The sequence below is a fragment of the Pseudonaja textilis genome, chromosome 4, assembly GCF_049901715.1.
Source record: "Pseudonaja textilis isolate UNSWEBS1 chromosome 4, rPseTex1.2, whole genome shotgun sequence".
NCBI lineage: Eukaryota > Metazoa > Chordata > Lepidosauria > Squamata > Elapidae > Pseudonaja > Pseudonaja textilis.
The window spans coordinates 74,007,763-74,019,927 of NC_141993.1; the positions used below are offsets into that span (position 1 = coordinate 74,007,763).

The 12,165-nt window shown below is 34.1% G+C and overlaps 1 protein-coding gene across 2 annotated transcripts in view; it reads right to left on the reverse strand.

Moving 5' to 3' along the window:
• The window catches only part of SI (sucrase-isomaltase), a 177,770-nt gene that overhangs the window by 36,859 nt on the left and 128,746 nt on the right, over positions 1 to 12,165 (reverse strand). For both annotated transcript variants that reach the window (XM_087933383.1, XM_087933382.1), the window contains exons 26-33: positions 10,560 to 10,766; positions 9,613 to 9,767; positions 7,644 to 7,812; positions 5,960 to 6,056; positions 5,165 to 5,277; positions 4,931 to 5,056; positions 4,309 to 4,437; positions 2,080 to 2,187 (exon numbers count right to left, since the gene is read on the reverse strand). In XM_087933383.1, the coding sequence (XP_087789509.1) occupies positions 2,080 to 2,187; positions 4,309 to 4,437; positions 4,931 to 5,056; positions 5,165 to 5,277; positions 5,960 to 6,056; positions 7,644 to 7,812; positions 9,613 to 9,767; positions 10,560 to 10,766 (1,104 nt within the window). The remainder of the gene's footprint in view (positions 1 to 2,079; positions 2,188 to 4,308; positions 4,438 to 4,930; positions 5,057 to 5,164; positions 5,278 to 5,959; positions 6,057 to 7,643; positions 7,813 to 9,612; positions 9,768 to 10,559; positions 10,767 to 12,165) is intronic.

Here is a 12,165-nt window from a genome sequence, read left to right on the forward strand (position 1 = left end):
TATCTCTTACCTGAGCGATGGAGGGAATGGTGGTACAAGGATGCTCATCTTTTGTATGTCATGGGAGTAGGGACATATTGGTGGTCCAGCAAAAAAAAAAAAAGCTGTATCTTCCAGCTATTGTGTAGTTGGCATACATAATGCAACAGCTATCTTGGTTATTGTCTTTCTTTCTTTTTTGCATCTCTGTTGCCGCTGCCTGCTCTGAGGTCAGAGAAGGATACAACTATGCTGGTTTTCTCCCAGTGGGAAATTTTTTTTTTACCTCCAGCAATGCAGGTAAGAGCAGAAAGAGTGGGAGATTGATGTCAAGATCATAAGTGGTAGTGGGAAGTAGGCTGGCAGAACAGATTTTAGACTGTTGAGCACTATGATAAAGTACCCTTGATGTCTGGGATGGTTACTTATTTGGAAAAGTATGCTATCTGATTGCAAGATGTTGTACTTTAAAATGTGGAGCATTGGCAAGAGTCAAAGGAAGCTGATGTTTTGTAAGAGGAAGTGGTAAACAATCACAATATGGCTATGAGAGGCATCAGCAAATGTAACAGAAACAGGAAGGGCTCTTTTGCAGAAAGTAGCCTCAGAATTTGATATTCATGCCACATTCCAGTTTCTCTTTCTACCCAAAATTTGTTCTTCAGAGTTTTTCTTTGACTTTGACTCAGTCTTAGCAAGATTATAGAGATGTGGGTTAAGATGCCCCCTGGATCTGAAGATTTTCCATCTCTGGTATTGGTGAAGTAAGCACTCCCACAGAGTTGGTGAACAATTATGGGTCCTCTTAGACTCATGACTTCTCCTGGAAGGACTTTGTACAAATCCATCTTGTCTGCTTAATTGTGTTTGTTTCTGGATGCACATTTGTTTCTGGATACTTGCATGCATGCATATTAGTTTATTTGATTAGTATAGGAACCCATTTCACACAGAATATGTGACTCTAGGTAGCATGTAATAAAACAGATAAAACTAACAAAATACTTAATATAAAAATACAGGTGAGCATATCATAAAATGACCACAAGAAAGCCAAGAGATGGGTTCTATCACACATCAAAGGCCCCAAGTCCAATCCAGAAACTGGTTAAGGCCACAAAAAATGCTAGGAAATGGATATCCTAATCACAGAAAGAATGATATTCCGAGGACCTGGACACTATGACAGAAAAGGCTCTCCTTTTGGTTCCTACCAACTGACTTTCATCAACTAACAACATCTGGGCAGTCCTATAAGTAACCAGTCCCAACTATGACTGGCCTTACAGGTAGTAACCAGCACCTTGAACTGCACACAGAAGCACACTGATAGCCACTGTAGCTTGCAATGCTAAATAACCAATGCCATGCATTGCCTGCAACACTGCATGCTGCATCCACTGATGTTTCTGAAAGTTCTTCAAGGGCAGACCCATAAACATCATGTTTTAGTATCTAGCCTGGAAATCATGAGAGCTTGAATGATTGTTGCCTCAGACTATTCAGGAATTCACATAATTCAGAAATGGGTGCAAATGATGCATAATCATACAAAGGTCCTCCTAGTCATGTCTTCCACCTGCTCTCCAAGCAACAGACAAAAGTCCAGAAGGACATCCAGATTGTGCACTGTGTCTGTCTGTGATAGTGCTATCATACCCACATTCAAATATTAAAAGTCTATGGAATCAACAGGAAAAACATCCTAAAGTCACTCAATCTTGCTTGGACTGTGCTGAAATCTTAAAATGAAATCAAGGACATGACTATTTCTGTAAGACCTGAAATTAGGAATAGTTTTCTTTAGCTGTTTTTATAACCAGAACTTTTTCTTTTTTGTTTAGTTCTATTTTATAACATCATGCCATCTTATTGGGAATATTTTTATTGGTGGTTCATATCATTAGCTGTCCAGAATCAATTGACTTGGGCAACTTCTAAAAAGAAAGGAAGGAAAGAAGGAAGGAAGGAAGGAAGGAAGGAAGGAAGGAAGGAAGGAAGGAAGGAAGGAAGGAAGGAAGGAAGGAATATCATAAGCTATATTGAATGCTATTCTTTGGCACAAACGCAAGGCATAATATTACGTATCTAAAATATTACCTTTCCCCACACAATATCATTGCTATTAGGCCACTTAATGAAAACATCATCCAGAAGTCCTCTTGTGAAAGCAGGATAATTAGTTTCATTTCCTGAGATGGCTGGATCCTGAAATGAAAACAGTATTCTCGTTAGATTTACATCTAAACTTATGAAGTCCAACATTATAGCACAGGCAATCCTATAATGAAAATATATCAGCTGCGAAGATGACAAATATAACTGCTCTTCCTTCCTTCCTTCCTTCCCTCCTTCCTTCCTTCCTTCCTTCCTTTTTTTCCTTTGAATTAGTATTGATTCATATTGACTGCCTGGACAAGTTTCTGCAGTTTTCTTGGGAAGGTTTTTGAGAAGTGGTTTGCCATTGTCTTCTTCCTATGTCCAAGAGAGAGTGACTGACCCAATGTCAGCCAGCTAGCTTTGTAACTAAGGCAGGATTAGAACTTATAATCACTCTCTTTCTAGGCTGATGTCCAAACCATCACACTGGAGTTCTAGACCTCTATGATGAGATCAGTTAAATGGAAGGGATTATTTAAACAGTTCCCTGACAATTTGCAAATCAGCCTGATATAGAAAGGCAACATGCCTTTCTCATGGAAGAACTTCACATTGTCTAAAAATGTTTCCACTTTGGGGCTGTCAGAGCAAGCTCTAGAGACTTTCCTCACAACCTACTCTATAGTGAACAGCACAAGATAAGCTAGAAAGAGTAAATGGGACTTTGAAGCAGAGGAGAACAAAAAGACATAGGTGATGCTCTTTTTCTTAGAAGTGGTATTTCATTCAAATCTTAACTGAAGTAAAGGTTAATTTTAAGAGATTTTATATCCTCACTATCATCATAGTGAAAACAGGAAGCAAGAAAAACCTCAGTGCTTAGATATAGCATTCCAACATCAATCCCAATCAAAAAAATAACACAATTCAGATAAAGCAGCTCATAAAAGGAATGTATCTACTTGCACTTCTATCATACTCAGTTATAACTCACAAGAAAAATCATGGTAAAAAATACTGGAAGGAAAGTAAAGGAAGCCTATAGGATACCATATTAACGGCAGTCACATTCACAATCAAAATAGTAGGGAAAAACAGATTATTGATATGGTTGTCAGGAAACAGACAGTCATTATACAACTCATTCAACAATACCTGGAATGAAATCTGCTGGATGCTCAAACTGAATTAGAAGCATCCAAGAATCTGCTACAATGTCCTGTCTGCTATAATGTCCTACCAGTCAATGATTACTTCAGCTTCAACCGCAACAATACAAGAGCACACAACAGATACAAATTCAATGTTAACCGCTCCAAACTTGATTGCAGAAAGTACGACTTCAGCAACAGACTGGTCAATGCCTGGAATGCACTACCTGACTCTGTTGTTACATCCTCAAACCCCCACTCCTTTAACCTCAAACTATCCACTATTGACCTCATCCCATTCCTAAGAGGTCTGTAAGGGGTATGCATAAGTGCACCACTGTGCCTCCCGTCCCTGTCCTATTGTCCCCATTTATTTGTACCTATTTCCTGTATTCTTACTCGCGTTTATACTTATACCTATTATCTTCTTAGCGATTGACAAATAAAATAAAAATAAAATAATACGTTAATAATATCTGTTGGATGAATGGGAGTAGACAAAAGACTCATTTGCTTGTAAAACAGGAGTATACTTAGCATACTGACCTACCAGTTGAAACTTTTCTGGAAGAACAACTAGAATGGAATATATAGAATCTATAGAATCTAAATGAATATATAGAATATATAGAATCTAAATGTTACAAAACTGGGAAAGGGTTATGCCAAGGTTGAATACTGTTGCATTACTATAATGATAATTTTATATTAAAATTGCTGAAAGAAATATCCATAAGTGTAGAGAATCAGATAAATAACTTTGGGGAAAATAGTCAAGAATAAATATATATATATATATATATATATATATATATATATATATATATATATATATATATATATATATATATATATATATATATATATGCTGTATATAATCAAAGAAGACTGAAATATCCCTTAAGACTTGGGAAACCCTAGGAAATGACTGTGCTCAGATATTTTAAAAAACAAAGCAATCCATTAAGGAATACAGATTGTCATAACTGGGATGGTGAAGAAAAATGGATGGATGGATGATTGAGTCTGTATTGTTATATTAACCAACTAGTCAGAACAATTAGTGATGATCACTTACCAAAATGATGACAAATCTCATTCCATCCTTTTTTATTCTGTTAATCAGAGCTGGAAGATTTGTAAAATTGGGACTTAGAGTGAAATCCAACTGCCTTTCCATATAGTCAATATCGGCATATTGTACATCCTAAGGAAAACAAGTTAATTTTGTGAAGTGATGTGTATTTTGTTATAACAAGCACATTAAAATTATTCATTTTCAAATAAAGAAGTAAGTAAGTAAGTAAGTAAGTAAGTAAGTAAGTAAGTAACACATCAAGGAGCAAAAGACTACTGTACCACTAACATTAGTCTTTTAGAACTTCTGCTAAACCCAATACATGTTTGTGTCTAGACTGGTAGTACTGATAAGAAATAGCTTTTTACAACTTTGTCAGATAGACAATTGATCTCCTTCTCTTTTAAAATGTCTTTTGAATTGCTGACTTTTAAAATATTTATCTAGAGCTTTTAGATGTTTTAGTAAGTCTAGAAAAGTTTTTGTTTCATGCTACCATAATTTAGCACAATGATAATGCATAGCTTCAAGTAATTGCATAAGTCAAGTAATTTCATAACATTTTTTATTTTATTTTATTTTATAGAAAGCTGTGAAAAATGCTTATTTGTGAATAACTTACATATGAGATATTAGCTGCTTTCATGTTATCATACAATTCAGATATTTCTGCATCATTTTTGTATCCATATCGACACAACTGGAATCCCAAACCCCAATATGGAGGTAAAACTGGACGTCCAATGAGCTAATAAAAACAAACAAAAAGAAATAGGGATTATACAGTGATTGTTGTGTTGGTTTAATATTATAATCATAGTTTAGGGTAGATTTATTTTGTAATACAGGTTCTTACTGCGGTATATTCTTGAACAACTTGTTCTGGAGTTGGGCCCAAAACCATATAAAAGTCCAAAATTCCTCCAATGGTACGGTAGGTTAAAGCAGGAGTTGGCTGGAATTTTACCTCTGAAAATTCACAAAGGGGAAATAAAATATTGCATAGACCTGATAATACTGTTATATAAAACCAATCAATAAAAATGAAAATCACTTCTCTGTCATTTCATCTCTGAGTTGAGCAACCTGATGTACAATCTTCTCTCTTGAAATAGCAGGAAATGTGCTGCATCTAATCTGCTAACATTTCCCAGCAAGAAGAACCATGTAGCTGTATCAAATTATTTGCTTTGGATAAGCTATTTCACAAATAATAGTAATCTATTGTTTAACTTGGAATAATGTACGCTAAAACATTTGGGTTGACAGATTTATTTTTTTAATATAGAAATGGTAAGTGGTTTTAGGTTCTTCGTTTACAGATAAATGAATATTAAGCAAAAAAAGGATTTGATGTGTTCATACTGGCAATATGAACATTGCAGGGATTGGCAAAACTCATGCTGAGTCTCATCTGACCTATGAATTAATGTTCACTAATATGATATGCACTAGTTTAGAGTAGAATAGAACTGGAAGGGACCTTGGAGGTCTTCCAGTCTAGCCCCCTGCTCTGGCAGGAGACCTTATACCATATCAGACAAGTGGCTGTCCAATCTCTTCTTTAAAAACTCCAGTGATGAAGTGCCCATGATTTCTGAGGGCAATTATTTAGTTTGGAATAGACACTAGGAAATAAACAACAACTTACCCATTCCATTACTGTTCAACAATAGGACTCCATGAGCATTGCTATCGTCTTCCAAGCCCATATAAAAAGGTTGAACTCCATAAGTGTTAAATTTATACTACAGGCATAAAGAGAAAAAATGTCATAACCAAATGCATTGTTTAGAATATACATTTTATTGCTAGCATGTGAATATTGACAGGATGCAATAAACTACATTCTCAATGCAGCATACCTTTGTCTAGACTTAACTGAGTGAAGTGTGCCTCTTCTGAATATTTTAGATTCCTTGGCTGTTTTTGATGCCATCACTACTAAAATCCTGCCTTCCAACTGGGTATCTGGAACAACATGCTACCATGGTTCCACTCTTACCTTACAGAGTAATTCCAGGCATTGATTTTGTGGGAAGAGTGGTTAACCCAATGAATAGTTTTAAGGATGTCTCATGGGTTAATCCTCTCCTATTACTTTTCAACATCTGCATAAAGACATGGAAGAGATCATTCTTGGTTTAAAGTGAAGTGTTCTGAGTATGCAAATGATACTGAAAATTACATAGCCCACCCAGTCTGGTCAAGTGTTTGGAAATAGTTAGGAATGGGATTGGATGGGACAGACATATGTTGATGTCTGAAGCATGAACCCCAAAAATTGCTATTTGGTTTTTGTGGTTTCTATTCACTAAAAAGGAAGCACTACCTGTGAGAAGTAGATTGATAACTGGGAAGTCATTCTGGATTCATAGTAATTGCTGGATGCGCTGGTAGAGATATGGCCAAGAAGCTTTTGTCTAGTTTCAGGTCTAGCTCTACCAGAAGTACAGAGATTTCACAGAATTACATCTTACCTCATTATTACTTGGCTAAATTGTTGCAAAGTCTTCTTCTGGCCTGCTTTTGAAGCCCACTTGACTGTTGTAATTGGTATGGAATATAGTGGCTTGCTTACTAATTACCAGTGTTGCTGATCACTATTACCCCAATGTTTAGGCCCTGTATTGCTAATAGATTTTCAAGTTCATTCCAAGTTCTCCAACTTCAAATAATGGTTTGACCTATAAAGCCCTACTATATTTACCTTGGCATTGATAGACATTCAGATCTTTTCACTTGATCCATACTACTATGTGTTGTAGGAAAAACGTTTGGTGTTCCCTAAAGTGAGGCGAACTGAAGCTAGGCCGTTGATTCTCTGTTGTGGTCCGGTAATGTTGGATAATCTCCTCTGGAACTGGACTTGCCTATTATGAACCATTTCTAGAAATTGATGAACGTTGAACTTTTCCAGAGAGTTGTAGATTGATTATATGATGCTTTATATTGTTTTCATATAATGCTTTATGCTTACTTTCTTACTTGATTTATTTTTTTTTAAGATTGATTATATTCTAAGTAGTATAACTACAACAAATAAAACAATAAAAATTGTAACATGCAAATAGTTTCATTTCATTATTACTTATTAGCATGTCCATTTTAATTTAATTGATTATTAATATTGACTACTGTGGACTTTTGATATGTCTTTTGTTATGTTTCTAACTGCATAGAACCATTATGAAATAAAGTGATGTACAAGAATTATAAATAAATGTATACATTTCATTTTAAAAGAACTGTGAGGCATTAATTTAGCCTCTTTATTCAGTTAAAAGCTACAATAAATAAGTGAAGGTGAATTATATCAAGAAAAAGAAACTCACCCCAGGAGGCTGATCCCTTGCAAACATTGGCCAGGTTTTCCAATTCATTTCATGCCGAAATTGTTTATGCTCTGTTTCTCCAAACCCATATACAAACTGTGAAGGTAGGCGAGTGGAAATCTGAATGAACATATCACTGAAGGTGAAGCCAGGTAACTGGGAATCCCAACTATAAAGAGGAAAAAAAAATGCAGTCAAAACAATGATTAAATGTTAAACTATAATAAAACATCAAACAAGACTAAATTATATTAGTAACTTATAAATAGTAATGCAACATGAAGATGTTGAGTTTTCAATCATTTGCAGGATAAAGTAGAAAAAATATTTTTCTATCTTGCAGTAAAATGTCATTGCTGTTGCAAAGAGACCAAATACTTGTTGACATTTTCTAATATCATCAAAACACAAAGTTCTTTCTTTGGGATATTAAAACAAAAAGAGTATTCAATTTGATGTTGAGAAATGGAAAAAAATCATTACAGCTCTTCCATTTTATATATTTTTGAACTGTTGACCTCACTTCTATACATCACTGATTCATCAGTGAATTTTAAAATTGCATAGCATTCAAACCTTGAAACAATTCTCTTTTAATTTCTGGATTTAGATAGCCCTCCTAGAGAACTGACATGTTCTTGAAAGGTTAATAGCAAGAGACTCAAAATGCAGAAATGAAAGAAACCAGAATACTGATAGGTGTTGATTAAACCCGCTGGATAGCTAGATGCAGAAATATTCCCAGTTTATAGAATGTAATGGCATCATCTCCTATACATCATGATAGAAATCAACAATGCTAAGCAGTTGCACTTGTATTCTAACATTTTGGAAAATCATAGAGTTGGACTTAGGCCATGTTTAAGTCCTGCTTAGCTCAAGAATTGAAAACAAATCAGCCCCAATGTAGCCTCCAATTTTGAACAGCTCCAGTGAAAGACAATCCACAATTCTCAGTGGAACTGATTTAACTGTCAAACTCTTCTGATTCTGGATAAGTTATTTTCTAACACACAATTGCAATCTGCTTTCCTGTAATCTAAATTAATTATTTTATTCTATTCTTTCTATAATTCTGATACATTGATTCTCTTTTATTTATTAGAATTGTCTGGAGAAGCCAATTTTAGTTTTCTTAGCATTTTCATTTGCTTTGTAGCTCATTCTGACCTTTAGTCTTCCAAATACAGTACCCAGGTATCTATATGGACTCTTCCTTGTTCTTTTTCTTTCATTTCCTTTCTGTATTTTTTAAATTAGACTTCCACCAAGGATTTTTCTACGGTTCTACTATTTTCCTCACTGAAGGTTAGCATTTATTTTCTTCCTATCTCAAGTGTCCTTTTCTATTAGCTTCTTCATTTTCCTATGGGTTCTAAAAAAAGTGTATAAAGCACTGACAAGGTTTTGATGTTCTTGTGGTACTTTCTTGCTTATTTTTCCATGATGTTTAATCACAGCAGAAGAGAGGTAAAAGAGGCGATAAACTTAGTTCATTACCCGATGAGCATAAAAGAAACTGCAATTACGTTGATTCACATATGTTTTCTGAAAAGTTTAAAGTAAAGCAAAATCTAGGGGATTTTAAGAATAGTATACTGATGTTTCAACAACATAGAAAAAAAATAGAAAATTTGGAAAAAAATAATTGGAATTTTATTGGAAATGAAATGAAATGAAATTTGTCTAGTTAAGAAGCTAGTCTTGTCCACCTATTAGTCAATCAGCCAAACAATTCATTAACCCAGAAATGATTTGATTTCCCATCAAGGTAATAGCAATGGTGAAGGGAGATATTAATTTAAGAAAAGTCCCCTGATACCATAGCACTGATAGCTAAATCAACCTTGTTAAATATGTGCAATTTTACATGTAGTACTTAATGCTATCGTCTATCCACAACATTCTTCACAACATGTTTTAATTCACCAATTAAATATTTCATCTGTAATATCACATTTCTACTTACAGGACTGTTCCGGTGCTTTTGCGTCGAACTTGAATTCCAAATGGGTGATTCTGAATTGACACTTCATAGAGACGGTTTTCCAAAGTACTTATAGGTGTTTGGGGAAGATTCAGAGGCACTGGAACCTCAAATCTCTTTTTATTATAATCATAAATCTGAAAATAAAAGTCTTAGGTTTAAAACCTGATCATAAAACATTTATTGGAGACCTGCTTGTTCATTTTATAATATTCTCCTGTTTAATGATGATAAAAGTTTCTTAACACATCAAAAAGTTTTACTTATAATCTTCCAACAAAGAAAAGAGATTCTAATCAATATCAAGACAGGCGAATGGGTTCCCTTAAGAAAATGTGGTCAATAAACTCCAGTTAAAAAAGTAAAGAATCGAGGATTAAGAGATTTATATTTGTATCTATTTTCAATTTCTCTTGAATTAGAGTTATAAAACAACTGTAGTGTGATCAAAGTGTGTCTGTGCAAAGTGTATCTGTGTTTGTGGGGGTGGGGGGTGTATTTGGATAACCAAAAGAATATTATAAAGAAATTATATATAGCTGCACTGGAGAAATTGTATATCAATGCATTTCTGATGGAACAGAACTTGCAAAAAATGTCTATATTGGAAAATTGAAAAGAAAATGGATATTGATATTTCTTCACAGGTAAATAAAAATAAAATCACTACTTCAAAAATAGGCTGAAATGAACTGGTGCTGAAAAGTTAAATGATTAGATGAAGATTCTAATAAGAATTTAAAATGTATTTACCAAGATACAATATATCAATAGTTCTATTTTTCTATATTTTATGTTTCATATTTTGAAACCAGATAGTTTGGTAAAATTCTAACCAGATAGCCAGAATCAACCTCTTTATTAATAATGACAAAACCCTCAATTTGTTTCTAAAATAACCCACTATAACATTTTAGAAAGAGGTTTACCTTAAACTGAAGCATGTTATTGTCATGATATTTTACTTCCAAACGAAGTTTGTCAATGAGGGGGATTTGCCGTCCTGAAACTCTAAGAAAGTCAATGTTTCTACCAAGATTGGCTGTTAAACCAGATGATGTATATTCAATTTGGTCCACCGTGTAACCATTGTCAGGAGGATAGTAGCAGTCTGGAACGTCATCAACAGGAGAAGGCTAGTTTATTAAAAATAAAAAGAATATATCAGTGAGTGAATAGAATTGGAAAGAGATTAAATCCAAATTTCTGAATTTATTAGAATCAATATTTACAACTAGTTTGCAAGACTTTTCCAAATCAGGTTTCACATAGCTAGTACTGAATGCCTTCATAGAATTGTATTAAAAAAATGGGGGGGTGGGATTTGTTCTATATAACGAGACATACTGTTGTCGTACCCAGTTCTATCATTATGCATTCATTTATTTTATTTCCATGCTATTTTTCCTTATAAAGGATGTTAGATTGGCTTATTGCAGAAGAGGGTAAAGGGGCATCATATTATAACAATGAATACCACAATAGGAAATAAATTTTATTGAAAATATATAAGAATTAAAACAATATAAATCATATATTTAATGCCCCAGACCATAAAGAAAAGCAAAACAAATAGCCTAGTCTGAACTTGAAATATGATTACAAATTCAAAGTCAACTGTAGCACTGTGAGCATTGAAATTGAATAGGTGGATAAAATTTTACGCCACTGTTGAGATTTCTATCTTTAGAAGCACCCTTTGTCATTGGAATGGCAAAATTTCCATTGCCATGAATTGAATCAAGAAGCATTAAATATCATAATTACTATGCAACATGAAATAACATTTGAGATTTCATTAGAATTATAGCTTAATGCTAAAAGGACCACCAAGTTTTGTTTGATCAGATTAAAAAGATTCAGCAGCTAGTATACAGCTGAAAGAATACTTATTGGAATTATTATGGGAAACAAACACAGCAAGATATTTAGAAAGAGTTGAATCCAATGTAGTTATGGACTTTTAACATCTATTGATTCAACTAACTGAGAGTTAAGTGGGGATTTAAGCTGACTGGCATTTTCTGCAGGAGGAAAGCCCTTTTTACGGCACCCAAAAGAATGCAAAATTATTTTATGCCATGTCTTTTTCTCCCTACAACTCACAATATCTTTCTTCTTATGAAAGAGCTTGAGACATGCAGGGAGTTTCATGAATAATAAACAAATATTGTCCTTTTCCATCCCTTTTTGTGGAATTAAAGAGAAATCTGCTGGGAAGGGATACTAGGTAGCTACATTTTCATCTACTTAGTTCTGCAGGAATGCTCACCTTTAGTTAGGCCTGTACCTAAAATCACTAAAAATGCTTAGCTATAGTAGTCATGATGCTAATGAATTGAATATCAATGATTTAATTTTCTTGTATATAGAAACATGAACATTTTGTCTCTTTCTGCCCATTTCAACAATTAAGAGGCTTGCAAGGATTTTAGGAAAACACATATTCATCCTATATGGACTGTTTTAGTTGACCTATAACACTTATAATGGGACTACAGAACTTAAGCAGTACAAATTTTGCTATTGGTAATG